Below are 22,397 nucleotides of genomic sequence, written 5' to 3' on the forward strand. Positions count from 1 at the left end.
GTCAGGAGTTCAAGACCAGCTTGGCCAACATGGTGAAACCCTGTTTCTACTAAAAATACAAAAATTAGCCAGGTGTGGTGGCACATGCCTGTAGTCTCAGCTACTTGGCAGGCTGAGGCAGGAGAATTGCTTGGACCCAGGAGGTGGAGGTTGCAGTGAGCCAAGATCATGCCACTGCACTCCAGCCTGGGCAACAGAGCAAGACTCCATCTCAAAACAAACAAACAAAAAACACTGGCAAAGAAGAGATTACCAGAGATGTCATTCCCCTACATTACCAAATAGTATATTGTTACCATCGTTCACTTAGAACCTTAAGTAAAATGGGACACATTAATGTTGATGGTAAATTTACACTTCATTCAAAGTACAATAGTTTTAACACATTAAAAACAACTTTGTTTAATGAAAAATTAAGATCACACATAATCTTTAAAAATTTTTAAAATTTATTGCATTTTATTACATAAATGTACATTGATAAAAAACAATCTCTCATATCTCTGATGCAACAATTGATGAGATACTTTCACAATGGGAAGAATCAACATGAAGTAATCTGACACTTGAGTTACATTATTATTTGCTTTTCAGAAAATCTAATTTTGTTTTACAGAAAAAGCGTACCTTGAATGTAATTATAAATCTCCAAAAACAATCTACTTCTTTAAAATATATATAGTGTTAGCTTTGGATCTCTCTTACACTCAACAGTCTGATTTAGTGTAATGTCTGAAGTTTCAGTGCCTTTATTATTTTTACTGTGAATCCTCAAATGTTTATATAGACAATTTTTGATTAAATGTATTTTCCCCGTTTACTAGACCTGCAAAAATGTTTAGTATAAACTGGTGTCTGTTTCACCAGTTTAACTGCTTCAGATTTTTCCTTTAAATAAAATGTGTACAATAAAATCCATAATGCAAGTAAAGGTACAACAATCCTCTTTATGTTTGTATGTTTGTCTTCAGAATAAACAGTTTTTACTTTAAAGGTCTACATTTTCTGAAAAGTCTTTTTACAGTAATCACATTTATAGTGCTTTTTTTGTTTTTTTGAGATGGAGTCTTGCTCTGTCACCCAGGCTGCAAAGTAGCAGCCCTATCTAGGTTCACTGCAACCTCTGCCTCCCAGGTTCAAGCAGTTCTCCTGCCTCAGCCTCCCGAGTAGCTGGGATTACAGGTGCATGCCACCACGCCTGGCTAATTTTTGTATTTTTAGTTAAAATGGGGTTTCACCATGTTGGCCAGGCTGGTCTTGAACTCCTGACCTCATGATCCACCAACCTTGGCCTCCCAAAGTGCTGGAATTACAAGCATGAGCCAACACGCCCAACCTATAATGCTTTTATTAAGCATAAACTTTATGATACTGAGTAAGATGTGTGCTGATATTAATGGCTTTTCACATTCTTTGCACAATTTTTCTCTAGTATAAATGCTTTCCTGTGCAATAAGATGTGAAAATTTGTTAAAAGTTTTGCCACATTCTTCATATTTGTAGGAATTTTCTTCAGTATAAATTATCTTACTTACCAAAATGTGTGACTACTATTTAAAGGCCTTGCCACATTTAACACATTTCTAGAGTTTCTCACCAATATGATTTCTCTTTTTTAGAAAAGTTTGAGGTGTGGTTAAATGCTCTGTCACATTTTTTATGTATGTAGAGTTTCTCTCCAGTATAAAATTTTTAAATTAATAAGGATGGAGAACCAGTTAAAGGCTTTGCCACATTTTTTTTCTACAATTGCTGGGGTTCTCTCCAATATCAATTTCCTTAAATTTGTTCAGGTTTGAGGACTTTTTAATGACATTGCCATATTCCTTATTGTAGGGCTTCTCTTCAGCATTCTCTTGTGTATAATAAGCGTTCAAGACTAGGTAAAAGCTTTACCACATTCTTTGCTTTTGTAGGGTTTCTCTCTAGAATCAATTATAAGATATTGTGTAAGGCCTGAGTTGTGCTTAAAGCTTTTGTCACATTTTTTACCTTTCTAGGGTCTCTCTAATATAAATCCTCTTAGGCTTTGGGAGGTTGAGGCAGGTGGATCACCTGAGGTTGGGAGTTTGAGACCAGCCTGGCCAACAAGGCAAAACTCTGTCTCTACTAAAAACACAAAAATCAGCCAGTGTGGTGGCACATGCCTGTAATCCCAACTACTCAGGAGGCTGAGGCAGGAGAATCACTTGAACCTGGAAGGCAGAGGCTGCAATGAGCTGAGATCATGCCACTGCACTCCAGCCTGGGTGACAAAGTGAGACTCCATCACAAAAAAAAAAACTTTTCAATAAATTCTCTTAGGTTTATTAGGTTTAAGGGTTAAAGGCTTTGTTACATTTTTTTACATTTATAAGATTTTTGTCCAGTATGAATTCTCTTATGTTCAATTAAGGTTGGGAACTGGTTAAAGGCCTGGCCACATTCTCTACACTTGTAGTGCTTTTTTCCAGTATAAATTGTTTTATGTATTATGAGGCCTGAGGGTGGACTTTGCCACATTATTCACATTTGTGGGGTTTCTCTCCAGTGTGAATTCGCTTATGTTTCTTAAGGGTTGACGAGCAGTTAAAGGATTTGCCACATTCTTCACATGTGTAGGGTTTCTCTCCAGTATGAATTCTCTTGTGGTCAGTGAGGGTTGAGGATACGCTAAAGGCTTTGCCACATTCTTCACATTTGTAGGGTCTCTCTCCAGTATGAATTCTCTTGTGGTTAGTAAGTGTTGAGGAGTGCCTAAAGGCTTGGCCACATTCTTTACATGTGTACGGTTTCTCTCCGGTATGAATTCTTTTATGTTTCTTAAGGGTTGAGGACCAGCTAAAGGCTTTGCCACATTCTTCACAAGTGAAGGGTTTCTCCCCAGTATGAGTTCGCTTATGTCTAGTAAGGTTTGAGGATAAGCTAAAGACTTGGCCACATCCTTCACATGCGTAGGGTTTCTCTCCAGTATGAATTCTCTTATGTCTACTAAGGCTTGAGGACCAGCTAAAGGCTTTACCACATTCCTCACATCTGTAGGGTTTCTCTCCAATATGAATTCTTTTATGTGTAGTACAGTGTGAGGAGCGGTTAAAGGATTTGCCACATTCTTCACATTTGTAGGACTTCTCCCTAGTATGAATTATCTGATGTTGATTTAGGTGTGAAAGCATGCAAAATGATTTGCCATATTTTTTACATTTGAAATGTTTCTTTCCAGTATATCTTGTCTTATGTCTATTGGAATTTGAAAATTTGCCAAAGACCTTGACACATTTATGAGTCTGAAATGTTTTGTTTTGGATAGCTGACCAACATTGTTTAACATCATTATAACCTCCTTTGTGCACCTCACACTCACCCACACTTTTATGGCATTTTTTAAATTTTAAATTCTCATGTCCACATTTTTCATATGTTCTTGGTATTACTTTTTGGAGTGAATCTTTTATGCCCTGCTCTGGCTGAAGATCTTGTGTGAAATGAGAACACATAACTGAAAGACATAAAAATCACAAGTTACTCCACTTACTGGACTCAGATAAATATACTTTACAAATCGAATATATAAAATTATATATGGTACATTAGCAAAATGGCATATCAAAACACCACAGGCCATAATTCCTTCATAGATGTATAAATGTAATAGAATCATAGTATTCAAAATACCTTTGTTGGAAATTTATAAAGTGTGTGTACCACGTGAGCACAATGTCAAGAGCTTTATAGATAGAAAAGTCTGCTACATTTACTCAACACAGCCCTTCCTCATCCCCCATAGGAGAACGTGGTGTCTTTAATGACAGATTTAATTCTTCTGAGATCAAAAGTGAATGTTACAACAGCAGAAAGACTGCAGTACCATGGACAGACAATAGGTGTAGAAAGTAGTTACTGACCAGTAAGAAATATGAAGAAGTCTTTTAACTGAAAAATAAATACAAAATTGCAGACAAGACACACCCTGAGAACATATTTTTGTGAGACTCCCAGAATCTTTACCCAAGACAATTGGTTTCAGGCTATGCCAGGAAAGAGCTGTATTATAAAGATCGTGAAAGGTAATTTTATGTTAATGTCTAAATCTCAACCAAAGATTACAATGTATACAAAATATTTGGGCAACATGGTCTAACCAAAAAAATCAAAATTTGTGAAAAAGCAACTATAAAAATAAAGAGATACATATTAATTTTTAAAATTTAAGATGATCCATATTATGCTCAATGAGAAAAATGGAAAACCAGACACCTAAATAAAATCAGAAAAATAAGAATATCAACAAAAGGCTTGGAATATTAAAAATAAACAATTGTGGAGGTAAAAAAGAATAACTGACAAAATTTAAAAGTAAGAAAAAAGTAATATAAAAAATGAAGAAGCTAAACAAACAAACTAGGGTATACACAAAAAGATCCATAATACATATTTAAGCAAAGTTTGAAAAGTCACAAACAATAAGATAATCTTGGGAGCTGCAAGATAAAAGTGAGGTATTATTTATAAGCATAGTCCTCCGAGACAACCAGTGAATTTGTCAACAGAAACCTTGCAGGTCAGAAAAGACCTGTGTAAAATGGTCAAAGTGCTGGAAAAAATCTTCATGGTGAGAATAATATAACCAGCAAAAATGTACTACAAAATAAACAAAAAAATAAAGATCTTCCAGAATAAACAAATGCTGGAAAAGCATATAAACACTGCATGTGCCCTAAATAAAATGCTGAAAAGAGGTCTTTCCACTTAAAATAATAAGATGAAAAAATATATAATCATATAAAAATGCATAACTTTCTGAAAAACATATGCGTATACAAAAAATAAAATTCTGTGGCATTATTGTGATCGTGCAGAAAGCATTGTTAGTAATTTAAAATTTGAAATATATGAGTAAAAATAATCATAAAATACACAAAGATATAATTTGCAACATCAATATGAAGTATAGGGTAGATATAATGAGGACAAATTGTTCTATGCAACTGAAGTCATTTTTTTACCAGTTTAAAATATACTGTTGTAACATTAAGAGGTTTTATAAAATCTCCAATGTAGCACAAAGAAAAAACATTTATAGACGCACAAAAAGAAAATGAGTCGATTACTAGCATGAGCCAAATTGATATGATATAATGGTAAAATGAGTCCATTTGCTAGGAATCTATAACTATTATGTCTATCTATAGGTATATGCATATATAACATCAGGACTTCAAAATATGTAAAGCAAATATTGACAGAAATGAAGCAAGAAATAAAATAGCAACAAAAATTATAAACATTAATACCTCAATTTCAATAAAGAATTAAAAATTTAAATAAAAATCAATTAAAAAAACAGAAAACCCAAAGAACATTATATTATGTATAAATTCATTTTGCATTTCTATAGAAAATAACCTGAGACTGGGTAATTGATAAAGAAAAAGATTTCTTTGGCTCACAGTTGAGTAGACTGTACAAGAAGTATATGCCAGCATCTGCTTCTGGTGAGGATATGAGGAAGCTTACAATTATAGCGGAAGGCAAAAAAGAACCAAACATGTCACATAATGAAAGATGATGCGAGTGTGAGGTGGAGGAGCCAGGTTCCTTTAAACAACTGCTTTCATGTGGATTAACAGAGTGAGAACTCTATGATTACCAAGGGGATTGTGCCAAGTCATTCATGAGGGATTTGTCTGCATGATGCAAACACCTCTCATTAGGCCCCACATCCAACACTGGAGATTATATTTCAACATGAGATTTGGAGGGCATCTACTCCATATGACCAACCAAATAGGCTAAACAGACATGTACAGAACTCTCCAGTGAAAAGCAATTGGATACACAATATTCTTATTTGCACCTGATGTATTCTGTTAGAACACGTAAGTCTCAGAAAATTTCAAAAGATCAGCCAGGTGCAGTGGCTCACAGGTGTAATTCCAGCAGTTTGGGAGGCCAAGGTGGAAGGATCACTTGGGGCAAGAAGTTTGATACCAGCCTTGTGAACACAGTAAGACCCTGTCTCTACAAATAATTAAAAATTAGCTGGGCATCACGGAGTCTCGCTGATTGCTAGCACAGCAGTCTGAGATCAAGCTGCAAGGTGGCAGCGAGGCTGGGGGAGGGGCGCCCACCATTGCCCAGGCTTGCTTAGGTAAACAAAGCAGCCAGGAAGCTCGAACGGGGTGGAGCCCACCACAGCTCAAGGAGGCCTGCCTGCCTCTGTAGGCTCCACCTCTGGGGGCAGGGCACAGACAAAAAAAAAGTCAGCAGGAACCTCCACAGACTTAAATGTCCCTGTCTGACTGACAGCTTTGAAGAGAGTAGTGGTTCTCCCAGCAGGCAGCTGGAGACCTGAGAACGGACAGACTGCCTCCTAAAGTGGGTCCCTCACCCCTGAGCAGCCTAACTGGGAGGCACCCCCCAGTAGGGACAGACTGACACCTCACTTGGCCGGGTACTCCTCTGAGACAAAACATCCAGAGGAACTATCAGAAAGCTGAATTTGTGGTCTCACGAAAATCTGCTGTTCTGCAGCCACTGCTGCTGACACTCAGCCAAACAGGGTCTGGAGTGGACCTCTGGTAAACTCCAACAGACCTGCAGCTGAGGGTCCTGTCTGGTAGAAGGAAAACTAACAAACAGAAAGGACATCCACACCAAAAACCCATCTGTGCATCACCATCATCAAAGACCAAAAGTAGATAAAACCACAAAGATGGGGAAAAAACAGAGCAGAAAAACTGGAAACTCTAAAAAGCAGAGCACCTCTCCTCCTCCAAAGGAACGCAGTTCCTCACCAGCAACGGAACAAAGCTGGATGGAGGATGACTTTGACGAGTTGAGAGAAGAAGTCTTCAGACGATCAAACTACACTGAGCTACGGGAGGAAATTCAAAACAATAGCAAAGAAGTTAAAAACTTTGAAAAAAAATTAGAAGAATGGATAACTGGAATAACCAATGGAGAGAAGGGCTTAAAGGAGCTGATGGAGCTGAAAGCCAAGTTTCGAGAACTACGCGAAGATTGCAGAAGCCTCAGTAGCAGATGCGATCAACTGGAAGAAAGGGTGTCACTGATGGAAGATGAAATGAATGAAATGAAGTGAGAAGGGAAGTTTAGAGAAAAAAGAATAAAAGAAATGAACAAAGCCTCCAAGAAATTTGGGACTATGTGAAAAGACCAAACCTACGTCTGATTGGTGTACCTGAAAATGACGGGGAGAATGGAACCAAGTTGGAAAACGCTCTGCAAGATATTATCCAGGAGAACTTCCCCAATCTAGCAAGGCAGGCCAACATTCAGATTCAGGAAATACAGAGAACGCCACAAAGATTCTCCTCGAGAACAGCAACTCCAAGACACATAATTGTCAGATTCACCAAAGTTGAAATGAAGGAAAAAATGTTAAGGGCAGCCAGAGAGAAAGGTCGGGTTACCCACAAAGGGAAGCCCATCAGACTAACAGCTGATCTTTCGGCAGAAACTCTACAAGCCAGAAGAGAGTGGGGGCCGATATTCAACATTCTTAAAGAAAAGAATTTTCAACCCAGAATTTCATATCCAGCCAAACTAAGCTTCATAAGTGAAGGAGAAATAAAATACTTTACAGACAAGCAAATGCTGAGTGATTTTGTCACCACCAGGCCTGCCCTAAAAGAGCTCCTGAAGGAAGCACTAAACATGGAAAGGAACAACCGGTACCAGCCAATGCAAAAACATGCCAAATTGTAAAGACCATTGAGGCTAGGAAGAAACTACAGCAACTAACGAGCAAAATAACCAACTAACATCATAATGACAGGATCACATTCACACATAACAATATTAACGTTAAATGTAAATGGGCTAAATGCTCCAATTAAAAGACACAGACTGGCAAACTGGATAAGGAGTCAGGACCCATCAGTGTGCTGTATTCAGGAAACCCATCTCACGTGCAGAGACACACATAGACTCAAAATAAAGGGATGGAGGAAGATCTATCAAGCAACTGGAAAACAAAAAAAGGCAGGGGTTGCAATCCTAGTCTCTGATAAAATAGATTTTAAACCAACAAAGATCAAAAGAGACAAAGAAGGCCATTACATAATGGTAAAGGGATCAATTCAACAAGAAGAGCTAACTATCCTAAATATATATGCACCCAACACAGGAACACCCAGATTCATAAAGCAAGTCCTGAGTGACCTACAAAGGGACTTAAACTCCCACACAATAATAATGGGAGATTTTAACACCCCACTGTCAACATTAGACAGATCAAGGAGACAGAAAGTTAACAAGGATATCCAGGAATTGAACTCAGCTCTGCACAAAGTGGACCTAATAGACATCTACAGAACTCTCCACCCCAAATCAACAGAATACACATTTTTTTCAGCACCACACCACACCTATTCCAAAATTGACCACATAGTTGGAAGTAAAGCTCTCCTCAGCAAATGTAAAAGAACAGAAATTATAACAAACTGTCTCTCAGACCACAGTGCAATCAAACTAGAACTCAGGATTAAGAAACTCACTCAAAACCGCTCAACTACATGGAAACTGAACAACCTGCTCCTGAATGACTATTGGGTACATAATGAAATGAAGGCAGAAATAAAGATGTTCTTTGAAACCAACGAGAACAAAGACACAACATACCAGAATCTCTGGGACACGTTCAAAGCAGTGTGTAGAGGGAAATTTATAGCACTAAATGCCCACAAGAGAAAGCAGGAAAGATCCAAAATTGACACCCTAACATCACAATTAAAAGAACTAGAAAAGCAAGAGCAAACACATTCAAAAGCTAGCAGAAGGCTAGAAATAACTAAAATCAGAGCAGAACTGAAGGAAATAGAGACACAAAAAACCCTGCAAAAAATTAATGAATCCAGGAGCTGGTTTTTTGAAAAGATCAACAAAATTGATAGACCGCTAGCAAGACTAATAAAGAAGAAAAGAGAGAAGAATCAAATAGATGCAATTAAAAATGAAAAAGGGGATATCACCACCGATCCCACAGAAATACAATCTATCATCAGAGAATACTACAAACACCTCTATGCAAATAAACTAGAAAATCTAGAAGAAATGGATAAATTCCTCGACAAATACACCCTCCCAAGACTAAACCAGGAAGAAGTTGAATCTCTGAATAGACCAATAACAGGTTCTGAAATTGTGGCAATAATCAATAGCTTACCAACCAAAAAGAGTCCAGGACCTGATGGATTCACAGCCGAATTCTACCAGAGGTACAAGGAGGAAATGGTACCATTCCTTCTGAAACTATTCCAATCGATAGAAAAAGAGGGAATCCTCCCTAACACATTTTATGAAGCCAGCATTGCCCTGCTACTAAAGCCTGGCAGAGACATAACCAAAAAAGAGAATTTCAGACCAATATCCTTGATGAACATTGATGCAAAAATCCTCAATAAAATACTGGCAAACCGAATCCAGCAGCACATCAAAAAGCTTATCCACCATAATCAAATGGGCTTCATCCCTGGGATGCAAGGCTGGTTCAACATACGCAAATAAATAAGTGTAATCCAGCATATAAACAGAACCAAAGACAAAAACCACATGATTATCTCAATAGATGCAGAAAAGGCCTTTGACAAAATTCAACAACCCTTCATGCTAAAAACTCTCAATAAATTAGGTATTGATGGGACGTATCTCAAAATAATAAGAGCTATCTATGACAAACCCACAGCCAGTATCATACTGAATGGGCAAAAACTGGAAGCATTCCCTCTGAAAACTCGCACAAGACAGGGATGCCCTCTCTCACTGCTCCTATTCAACATAGTGCTGTAAGTTCTGGCCAGAGCAATCAGGCAGGAGAAGGAAATAAAGGGTATTCAATTAGGAAAAGAGGAAGTCAAATTGTCCCTGTTTGCAGATGACATGATTGTATATCTAGAAAACCCCATCGTCTCAGCCCAAAATCTCCTTAAGCTGATTAGCAACTTCAGCAAAGTCTCAGGATACAAAATCAATGTACAAAAATCACAAGCATTCTTGTACACCAATCACAGACAAACAGAGAGCCAAATCATGAGTGAACTCCCATTCACAATTGCTTCAAAGAGAATAAAATTCCTAGGAATCCAACTTACAAGGGATGTGAAGGACCTCTTCAAGGAGAACTACAAATCACTGCTCAATGAAATAAAAGAGGATACAAACAAATGGAAGAACATTCCATGCTCATGGGTTGGAAGAATCAATATTGTGAAAATGGCCATACTGCCCAAGGTAATTTATAGATTCAATGCCATCCCCATCAAGCTACCAATGACTTTCTTCACAGAATTGGAAAAAACTACTTTAAAGTTCATATGGAACCAAAAAAGAGCCCGCATCGCCAAGTCAATCCTAAGCCAAAAGAACAAAGCTGGAGGCATCATGCTACCTGACTTCAAACTATACTACAAGGCTACAGTAACCAAAACAGCATGGTACTGGTACCACAACAGAGACATAGATCAATGGAACAGAACAGAGCCCTCAGAAATGATGCCGCATATCTACAACTATCTGATCTTTGACAAACCTGACAAAAACAAGAAATGGGGAAAGGATTCCCTATTTAATAAATGGTGCTGGGAAAACTGGCTAGCCATATGTAGAAAGCTGAAACTGGACCCCTTCCTTACACCTTATACAAAAATTAATTCAAGATGGATTAAAGACTTAAATGTTAGACCTAAAACCATTAAAATCCTACAAGAAAACCTAGGCAATACCATTCAGGACATAGGCGTGGGCAAGGACTTCATGTCTAAAACACCAAAAGCAATGGCAAAGAAGGCCAAAATTGACAAATGGGATCTAATTAAACTAAAGAGCTTCTGCACAACAAAAGAAACTACCATCAGAGTGTACAGGCAACCTACAGAATGGGAGAAAATTTTTGCAACCTACTCATCTGACAAAGGGCTAATATCCAGAATCTACAATGAACTCAAACAAATTTACAAGAAAAAAACAAACAACCCCATCAAAAAGTGGGCAAACGACATGAACAGACACTTCTCAAAAGAAGACATCTATGCAGCCAAAAAACACATGAAGAAATGCTCATCATCACTGGCCATCAGAGAAATGCAAATCAAAACCACAGTGAGATACCATCTCACACCAGTTAGAATGGTCATCATTAAAAAATCAGGAAACAACAGGTGCTGGAGAGGATGTGGAGAAACAGGAACACTTTTACACTGTTGGTGGGACTGTAAACTGGTTCAACCATTGTGGAAGTCAGTGTGGCGATTCCTCAGGGATCTAGAACTAGAAATACCATTTGACCCAGCCATCCCATTACTGGGTATATACCCAAAGGACTATAAATCATGCTGCTATAAAGACACATGCACACGTATGTTTATTGCGGCACTATTCACAATAGCAAAGAGTTGGAACCAACCCAAATGTCCAACAACGATAGACTGGATTAAGAAAATGTGGCATATATACACCATGGAATACCATGCAGCCATAAAAAATGATGAGTTCATGTCCTTTGTAGGGACATGGATGAAACTGGAAAACATCATTCTCAGTAAACTATCGCAAGGACAAAAAACCAAACACCGCATGTTCTCATTCATAGGTTGGAATTGAACAATGAGAACTCATGGACACAGGAAGGGGAACATCACACTCCGGGGAATGTTGTGGGGTGGGGGGAGGGGGGAGGGACAGTATTAGGAGATATACCTAATGCTAAATGACGAGTTAATGGGTGCAGCAAAACAACATGGCACATGGATACATATGTAACAAACCTGCACATTGTGCACATGTACCCTAAAACCTAAAGTATAATAATAATAAAAAAAAGAAAAAAAATTAGCTGGGCATGGTGGGGTATGCCTGTAGTGCCAGCCACTCAGGAGGCCAAGGTAAAAGGATTACTTGAGTCCAAGTGGTTCAGGCTACAGTGAGCCAAGATTCTGCTACTGCATTACAGTCTGAGCAACAGAGTGAGAAACCCTGTGTCAAAAAAAATTTAAGAAGAGCAAAATCACACAGTGTATGTTTTCTAACCAAAACTGAATAAAACTAAAAAGAAAAAAAGTGATACTGGCAAATCAAAAACACATGGAAATAAACACACTCTTCACTGTATTCTTGCATGGGGTCAAATAATATAATTTAATATTTTTGCTCAAGGGTCAACATATTTAAGTGACAACTTAATTTGTTAAGATGTCAATATAACCCACAGTGGTGAACTAATTTAGTATAATCTGTATCAAAATTCCAAAAATATACTTATTCCTGGAATATTGTTTAACATTTTTAAATTTTATTATGAACTATATCTAGAGAAACACACAGGAAAAACACAGAGGCATTATACTTCATAATTTCAAATCATAATAAAAAGCTGCAATAACAATAACTATGTGGTATTCACACAAAGACAGATAAAGACATGATAGAACAAAATAGGGAGCCCAGCAATTGAACTCTTCTGTGTATGACCAAATAATCTGCCTCAAGGTTGCCATGAGCAAACAATGGAGAAAATATAATCCCTTCAACAGGCAGTGTTGAAAACTGGATATCTACATTGAAACAATGAAGTTGGATGCTTTAATTGCATCATATACAAAAAATATTTTAAACAAAATACTTTGACTGAAAAAAACTAATGAAACTCTTAGAAAAAAAATACAGTGGAAAGACATGACATTGGTCTTGGCACCATTTTCTTAGATATGCCATCAAATGCATGGGCAACAAAGAGAAGAACAGAAAAATTTAACTGGGCTAAACTTCAAAATTTCTGCAATCAAATAAAACATTTAACAGAGTGACAGTGTCACCCAAGAAATGGGTGACAATATTTGAAAATCACATGTGATAAGACTTAATATTGAGAATATATAAACAACTCCCGAAACTAGACAACAAAAATTAATTACTTGATTTAGAAATGGGTGCGGTGGCTCATGCATGTAATCCCAGAACTTTGGGAGGCTGAAGTGGGCAGATCACCTGAGGTCAGGAATTTGAGACCAGCCTGACCAACATGGTGAAACCCATCTTTACTAAAAATACTGGGCATAGTGGCACATCCCTGATCTCAGCTACTCAGGAGGCTGAGGCAGGAGAATCATTTTAATCTGGGAGGCAGAGGTTGCCATGAGCCGAAATTATGCCATTGCACTCCAGCCTGGGCAACAGGAGCAAAACTCCATCTCGAAAAAAAAAAAAAAAAAAAAAACAACAGAAATGGACAAATGATTAAACTAAATTTTAATTTAAAAAGATATACAAATGAAAAGAAGCATTTGACAAGTTGCACAAAATTAACAATTTATAGAAAAATGCAAAACAAAATCACAATACAAAACACAATTACTTTACATCAATTAGGATGGCCACTATAAATTTTTTTAAAACACCAACTATGTTGATAATGTAAAGAAATTCAAACCTATGTAAGTTGTTGATGAGGATAAAAGGTGCAATCATCATTAAAAAAACATGAATGTTCTTCAAAATGTTCTTCAAATAATTAAAAATGAAATTATATAATCCAGCAATACTATTTATGAATCTATGTCTAAAATATGCAGCACAGTAAAATGAAGACACAAGAGGTACCCTGCTTGCATATGCCCACACAGCAAATATCATAACCCAGCCTCTAAGTAAATAAATACATACATATGTAAAAATTTAAAAATTGTAAAAAAACTTTAAATTATATTTCAAGGCTATAGTAATAAAAACAGAATGGTATGTGCAGAAAAATGGACAACCACCAATGAAACAGAAACTACTGTTCTCACACATTTTAGACATGATGCAAAAAAAGAATTTTAAAAGTGGTTTAAAATAGAGTTTCTCAAAAATATGCAGATAATTAGTGTGTCCCCAAAAGCAATGGCAAAGCAGTCAGTTTGTGCAGTCCCTGATAAGCCATAAAGAAAACTTTGGCTCACACTGTAAACTTGAAGAAAGATTATTGAAGCAAAAGTAGAATCCTTAGAGAATTTAACAGCATGGGGCAGAAGATGTGAGGCGGGAAATTAAAGAAAAATAAAATAAAAAAGTAAGAGAAATAAGCTTTCTTGTATTAGGCTGACTTGTCCCAGAGGCAGCAACAGGCACAGCCCAGACCCCGGAAAAGTCTTGACAATATTATCTAATGTGCTCTGGAGACTCTCCCAGCACTCCCTCAACACTGGGAGAAGAAAATCAAATTTTCCTTTGTTTTATAGTATAAGTTTATAGACTCCTGTTCTCTGTAACTAGTAACTTCAAGTATTCTGTTTTATCTAAGAAGTACAGTGAAAGTCATGAGAAGCCTGAGCAGGCCTGAACCACAGCTGTCTAGGCACCATAGTGAAGGTTATGGGATAAGCCCGTGCCTGGGCAAGCCTAGATAACAGACATCTGGGTTGCCTGGCAATGGTTATGTGCAATCATGAGTTATGAACCTGGTACAATTTGATTAACTGCCTTTTTCCTGCCTCTGTATCCCTGCTTTCATGCCACTGTAAACTTGCTTCAAGCTAGCCCACCCACTTTTGTGAAGTGTGTATAAAACTCAAGTGCTGTCTTTGTTCTGGGCCCAGTCTTTGGAGGTGAGTCTGCTGGGTCTGCACTCAATAAAAGATTCTCCTATTTTAAACCCGAGGTCTCTCTCATCCTCCTAAATCCTGCAACAGGTGTCCCCATGTGAGAGCAATAGAAAAAAATGACTCGGGCTTCCCAGAAACTATTTCCACCAAAGCACAACTCCCCAGACCACATTTTAAGGACTGGATGCCTTCTTAACTTGTGTACCTCTCATCCCTGTCATCTACTTAATTTGCTCTCACCTACCTGGGTGTTTGGCTAACATCTCATTTCTCTTTATATTCCAGGGCTCTTTATTTTGCTCCAGACGGGTGATCAAGTCTGGCTTAGAGACAGCAATACCTGTTTTATTAAGAAAAAAAAGTAACATAAATCTGGCTGAATTCTTTAATTACCAAACTAGTCTTATGCTTAGTAAAAAGGATATAATGGAAAGTTCTAGAAAATTAATATTGATTCATAACAGAACTTTCTAAATATTTAGAAATTATTTTAAATGGGTAGGTCCTTAATTTCACTACTCAATAATACTGAATCAAAAATTGATGGTGGCAACTGAATTCTAAGGTGTCGGCAATGATATTTTATGTCACGAGACTTTTGGAATTGCCACTAACCTAGAGCAAAAGATACATAAGCTCAGGAAAGGGAAAAGTTCAGGTCAAGATAAAATATCCTGAAGAATCTGTTCTACACCAATGAATCCCCAAGATTTTCTTAAATTTGGAGAGCTACAATTCATTCATGCAAAGCAGAAATTACCAAAATCATCTTAGAAAAGAGAGAAAGGCAATATGTTAGGAATTGTGTATTGAAGTTATCCTCACCCAGGGAGACCAGGTTTCTGTAGTTCTCTAACGTCACATCTCTATATAAATTCTGCTGAGCATGATCCAGGCATTGCCATTCCACCAGAGAGAACTCTATAGCCACATCTCTGAATGTCAACAGTCCCTGAAACAAACAAACAAACAAACAAACAAACAAAAATGAACACACAAACACCAGGTGGCCATAGGCAGAGATTTTTATTTGACCCAAGTTTAAAAAGAGAGTAAAAAGAAGTGGTTCTCACTTATAAGAGTGACTAAAATTATTCAGTAAGATAATTTTTAACACTGAGGTATTCTCTAACTCTGAGAGGATAGCGTAAGATCCACAATACCATGGTAGATTTGATATTTTTCTGGACGATAAATGATAAAATGAAGGGCATCAACATGGACATGTCTGGTTTTTTTTCTTTTCTTCTTTTCTTTTTTTTTTGAGACTGAGTCTCCCGCTGTTGCCCAGGCTGGAGTGCAGTGGCGTGATCTTGGCTCACTGCAACCTCCCACTCCCGAGTTCAAGCAATTCTCCTGCCTCAGCCTCCCGTATAGCTGGGACTACACACGTGAGCCACCATGCCTGTCTAATTTTTGTATTTTTAATAGAGACAGGATTTCTCCATGTTGGCCAGGCAGGCCTTGAACTCCTTGACCTCAGGTGATCCACCCACCTTGGCCTCCCAAAGTGCTGGGATGGCAGGCATGAGCCACCTCACCCGGCCGAACATGTTTATTTTTGAGTGCTGTATTTACATCATACAGAATAAGTTGTGTATGTTTCTCAGAGAATTCATGATGAGGTGGAAGGTACCTCTCAATTCTTAATATGTGCAATAAATTAAGATCTTGTTGTGAGATTTTGTTTCAGGAGATTTAGGAGAAAGTCTGAATTTCTGAATTTTTAGCAAGCTCACCAATGTTTCTAGCCTAGTAAGAATATTTTGTCAAATATCCAGTAAGTGGCAGAGTCTGGGTTTTTCCCAGTTTCTCTCACCTGTAAATAAAGATAAGAGCCTTCATCTTTAAAAGACAAATATATGAAAAGTCATCTAAAAAGAAAGGACAGCTTCCAGATTAAATGCGATGGTTTATGCACTTCAGCTAGTAAATCTCCTAAGTGTACTTAATAATTAAGAGAATAACACTTAACTCTATAGTGGAAAAAATGTCATAGATATCTTGAACCAAGTGAATAAAACTATTATCAACTGCACTGGGACAGATTTTTATTATGTGCTGATGCACACAGCACACAACATCACTGCTATTTCTCTCCTCTCAGAAAAGTAAATTGTAATCTAAATTCAATTATATATAAATTTTATTTATTTATTTATTTATCGAGATGGAGTCTCACTCTGTCGCACAAGCTAGAGTGCAGTGGTGCAATCTCAGCTCACTGCAACCTCCGCCTCCTGAATTCAAGAAATTCTCCTGCCTCAACCTCCTGAGTAGCTGAAAATACAGGTGCATGCCACCATGCCTGGCTAATTTTTGTATTTTTTTTTTTTTAGTAGAGACTGGGTTTCACCATGTTGGCCAGGCTGGCCTCAAACTCCTGACCTCACGTGATTCACCTGCCTCGGCCTCCCAAAGTGCTGGGATTACAAGCCTGAGCCACCACACCTGGCCTAAATTTAATTATAAAGAAACATCAGTTTTATGCAAAGTTGAAAGTGCAGATAACTTCCCTGTTCTGTAATATGTAATAGTAATTTTAAGTAGTCTTTCCTTAGCACCCTGGAGAGCAAGTACCTCCTAATAGTTGTTTCAGAACTTTCTGGGTAATAAATGCTATCCTATTTAAATGAGCATTTTCTAAACCTCAACATGACATGTTTCACTTTTCACTAATATCCAAAGACAACTGTGTTTCACCAATAGAAATCTTGAGTATCCACACCTTCTCATGTTCAACAGCTACAATGGGCACATTTTAAATATTGCAGGTCATAAATTTGTGGTGAGAATTCTGGAAGGCATACAAGAACCCAAGATGAAGAGAATGTATAGAACACTGTGGTATATAGAAAAAATTTTTTTCGGAACCCCTTGACTATCATAAAAATAACAAAAAATAGTTGAAACAAACTTACTAGGGATCAACAGTACAAGTAGAGAAGTAAAAACTTCCAAGTTCCGAACACAAGGCATTCCAAAAGGCAGAGTGGACACAGCGCTTGATCTGGGACATGCTCACCAGAGAAAAAGTGATTTTTTTTCTTTTCCTCCTCTTTCTCTGAAATGTATTTTCAGATAAGATGCTCTGGACATATCAAACCTGCATCTTGAGAATACGCCTTTAAAGCACAACCTATTCACCTGCTACCACCACACACACCCATGGACAGAAAGACCAAGGCTTGCAGAAAACATTCGCCCATTTTTGTTGTGCATAACTGAAAAGATTTAAGAGCAATGGGAGAACAATGAACTTCTCCATAACTATTAAAATTTATTTCTTTTTCCCCTGCCCTCCCCAATCAGACATCAGCAATTTTCTTTTTTTTTTTTATTATTATACTTTAGGTTTTAGGGTACATGTGCACAATGTGCAGGTTTGTTACATATGTATCCATGTGCCATGTTGGTTTGCTGCACCCATTAACTCGTCATTTAGCATTAGGTATATCTCCTAATGCTGTCCCTCCCCCCTCCCCCCACCCCACAACAGTCCCCGGAGTGTGATGTTCCCCTTCCTGTGTCCATGAGTTCTCATTGTTCAATTCCCACCTATGAGTGAGAACATGCGGTGTTTGGTTTTTTGTCCTTGCGATAGTTTACTGAGAATGATGGTTTCCAGTCTCATCCATGTCCCTACAAAGGACAAGAACTCATCATTTTTTATGGCTGCATTGGTGGGACTGTAAACTAGTTCAACCATTGTGGAAGTCAGTGTGGCGATTCCTCAGGGATCTAGAACTAGAAATACCATTTGACCCAGCCATCCCATTACTGGGTATATACCCAAAGGACTATAAATCATGCTGCTATAAAGACACATGCACATGTATGTTTATTGCGGCACTATTCACAATAGCAAAGACTTGGAACCAACCCAAATGTCCAACAACGAACGACTGGATTAAGAAAATGTGGCACATATACACCATGAAATACTATGCAGCAATTTTCTTTAGAGTAATGGGAGCATGAACCACACTGACCTCTTCCCACCAAACTGAAACAGGGCAGGCAGTGCAGCCTTCCTTTGATGCAAGGGTTGAACTAAACTCTCCTGAAAGTATCTTGAACCCCTCAAGTTTATAAATCATTTGGTAATCTTGGCCCTGCTCTATGCAACGTGATTCTGCAGGATCCAAAACTGTCCAGGAATGGGCTTTTCCAACAAGTCCCCTGTAAATGCTGATTGTGCTTTCCCAGACACATTATTAGCATTAGCAAGAGAAAGCAGGCACAGCAAAAGAGTCCCTTACCACACCACATTTGACACAAAACAAATACTTCCGGTACAAATAAAGACAACCAATCTCTATCCTGAAATAATATATTTTTTTGTTGGCTTTTTTAAGTTTACAGAGACAACGGAAAACAGCAATGTCTGAGTGAATCTGCACTTGGGAAACCTGTACACATTTACTAATAAAATGTTTATTAAGCAGGTACCATGTGTTCAGGAGCATGTCACAGAACACTGTGCTGGGAATAACACATTATGTGATTTAAGTTTCATAGCACCCTGGGAGTTGGTACTAAGTGTTGAATAATTTTTAGCATTTAGATTAAGAGCACAGCATTTTCATTTCTTCTTGTGATTCTCTATCATTAATTTTAAAAAGAAAATGTATAGAATAATAATTAAATACAAAAAACACAGCCGGGCGCGGTGGCTCACGCTTGTAATCCCAGCACTTTGGGAGGCCGAGGCGGGCGGATCACGAGGTCAGGAGATCGAGACCACGGTGAAACCCCGTCTCTACTAAAAATACAAAAAATTAGCCGGGCGCGGTGGCGGGTGCCTGTAGTCCCAGCTACTCGGAGAGGCTGAGGCAGGAGAATGGCGTGAACCCGGAAGGTGGAGCTTGCAGTGAGCCGAGATCGTGCCACTGCACTCCAGCCTGGGCGACAGAGCAAGACTCCGTCTCAAAAAAAAAAAAAAATAAATAAAAAATAAAAAAATAAATACAAAAAACACAAGAAATTATGCAATTACATAAAAAGTGAATAATCAGCTTCCAAATGGCTATTTTGTAAATAATGAAATTAAGGCAGAAATAAAATTGTTGAAACTAATTAGAGCCAAAATACAACATACCAGAATCTCAGAGTTACAGCCAAAGCAGTGTTAAGAATAAAATATATGTCACTAAACATCCACATAAAAAAGTTGGAAAGATCTCAATTTAAAAATCTAATGTTACAATTAAAATAATTTCAAAAGTAAGAGCAAAGCAACTTCAAAGCTCGCAAAAGTCAAGAAATAACCAAAATCACAGCTGAAATGAAGAAGGTTGAGACAAAATAACTATAAAAATTTCAACGGGCCTTGTGCTGTAGCTCATTACTGTAATCCCAGCACTTTGGGAGGCCAAGGCGGGCAGATCACGAGGTCAGGAGTTTGAGACCAGCCTGGTCAACATGGTGAAACCCCGTCTTTACTAAAAATACAAAAATTAGCTGGGCGTGGTTGTACATGCCTGTAATCCCAGCTACTCAGGAGGCTGAGGCAGGATCGCTTGAAAAATGGAAGGCGGAGGTTGCAGTGAGCCGAGATCGCATCACTGCACTCCAGCCTGGGCAACAGAGTGAGAATCCATCTCAAAAAAAAAAAAAAAAGTTCAACGAAACCAGAAGTTGATGCTATGTAAAAATAATAAGATGGAGACAACACTAGACTAATGGAGAAAAAAGAAATAATTCAAATAAAAACAATTAGACTACAAAGTAAAAAAAAACAAAAAAACAAAAACCAAAACCAAAAAAACAGATGCTTGTGAGGCTGTGGAGAAACTGAATGCTTATATGCTGCTGGTGAGAGTATGAGTTTGTTTAACCATTGAGAAAACAGCTTGGAAGTTTTTCAAAAACTTGAAAACATAATTACCATTCCCAATCTCACAAGTGGGAATATACCCAATGAATGTAAGTTATTCTATCATGAGGACGCATGCACGCATATGTTAATTGCAGCACTATTCACAATAGCAAAAACAAGAAATAAAACTGTATATCTTCAATGGTAGAGTGGATAAAGAAAATGTGGTATGTAAACACCATGAAATACGATGCAGCTATAAGAAAGAACAACATCATGTCCTTTGAAGCAATGTCAATGGAGCCGGAGACCATTATTTTTAGAAAACTGGTGCAGGAACAGAAAATCAGAAACTGTATGTTGTCACTTGTAAGTGGTAGCGAAATAATGAGAACACGTGGACACAAATTAGGCAACAGCAGACACTGAGGCTCAGTTCAGGGTGGGAGGTCGGAGGATGAAGAAAATCAGAAAACAAATCTGTTGGGTACTATGCTTAGTACCTGTGATAACATAATCTGTACACAAAAACTTCATGATATGATTTTACCTATATAACAAACCTGCACATGTACTCCTGAACCTAAAATAAAAGTTAAAAAAAAAATTCGACTGGGCGCGGTGGCTCATGCCTGTAACCCCAGCCCGTTGGGAGACTGAGGCAGGCAGATCACCTGAGGCCAAAAGTCTGAAACCAACCCAGCCAGCATGGTGAAATCCCATCTCTACTAAAAATACAAAAATTAGTTAAGCGTGGTGGCACGCACCTGTAATCCCAATTACTCGGGAGGCTGAGGCAGGGCAATCACTTGAACCTGAGAGGCAGAGGTTGTAAAGAGGTGAGATCGCACCACTGAATTTGGTTTGCTTCATCATGCAACTTGTAACAGACTTTTCTTGAAGTCTCTCCCATGGATCACAACCCACAAACAACAGCTGGGCGCTCTATGATTCTTGAATCACACTTTGATTCAATTCTCTACTATTTTTACAGTGACTCCCATGTATCTCTAAAAGGAAAAATGAGGAACTAGGGATCCGAGGCACCACAACTCTTTCCACTCATAAATCCTGCACCCTGAGTCTGGATTCTCCCCTGATGACTTTCCCATCCCTGCACAATCTGGGTGAGATGAGGCGCTGGGAGTGCAGAGCTGCCCAGAGAGGCCTCCAGTCCAGGGCAAAGCCACCACAGAGGAAAAAGACAGAACTCCCAGGGTCCCAGCCGCTGGCCCAGGCACCATGTTATGGCTCGAGGGGACTAGAGCTGAGCTGGGCCAAGGAGGATTTGGGTCCTCAGATTCCAGAGCTGACTGCGGGGAAGTTTGGGTCCTGCTACAGCCACTTTCAGCCGGTTCCAACCAGCCCCCACCCCTCTCTCATGAGGACAGACCCAACACTCACCATTTCTCGGCTTCCAGGGGTTCCCGGTCTTTTAGCCATAAATCTGCGAATACGTTCAGGACACAAGTCCACAGAGGCTTGGCCTCTAGGAGCAGAGGACGCAGAGCAGTGAAGAGAAGAACTGGAGCTCTGGACTCAGGGAAACACAAAGGACCCGCAAAATTACGGAAGTGTCCTGTTCTCTCCAGCTGCACGCCTGATCGGACAGTTTCTAAGCCCCTGATTGGATAAGGTTTCAGGACCCACCCTTTATGCCTGAGTGATTGAATATTTGATCAGACGCTGGGCTGAACCGAAGCAAAAAATAACAGCCTAGGCTGCCGCCTTTACAGATAGGGCTTCTTCCCTGACCTGAGCCAGGCCAACACCAGAGGATATTTGCATTTAACCTTGTGTATAATGTCATATGCATTTATAAATGATGTATAATATAGTTATTCATAAATTGAAGGAATATAATGACAATTATTTTTAAATTTCGGATTTTATGACCTTCCTTGCTGCGGATCCTTTGCAGTGATATGGTTTGACTCTGTGGCCCCACCTAAATCTCGTCTCAAATTAATTCCCTTGCGGTGGGTCACGCCTGTAAT

The 22,397-nt window shown here is 38.5% G+C and overlaps 1 protein-coding gene across 1 annotated transcript; it reads right to left on the reverse strand.

Annotated features, from left to right (window-relative positions):
* Positions 1-2,486: 2,486 nt before the first annotated feature.
* On the reverse strand, positions 2,487-21,843 carry LOC129490698 (zinc finger protein 722-like). The gene is made up of 4 exons (XM_055294522.2): positions 21,805-21,843; positions 15,405-15,531; positions 14,824-14,919; positions 2,487-3,478 (listed from the first exon to the last, which is right to left on the reverse strand). Exons 1-4 carry the CDS (start codon positions 21,841-21,843, stop codon positions 2,502-2,504), a joined length of 1,239 nt encoding a protein of 412 aa, XP_055150497.2. The 3' UTR covers positions 2,487-2,501.
* Positions 21,844-22,397: the final 554 nt, after the last annotated feature.

The sequence above is a fragment of the Symphalangus syndactylus genome, chromosome 9 (genome assembly GCF_028878055.3).
Source record: "Symphalangus syndactylus isolate Jambi chromosome 9, NHGRI_mSymSyn1-v2.1_pri, whole genome shotgun sequence".
NCBI classification, from domain to species: Eukaryota; Metazoa; Chordata; class Mammalia; order Primates; family Hylobatidae; genus Symphalangus; species Symphalangus syndactylus.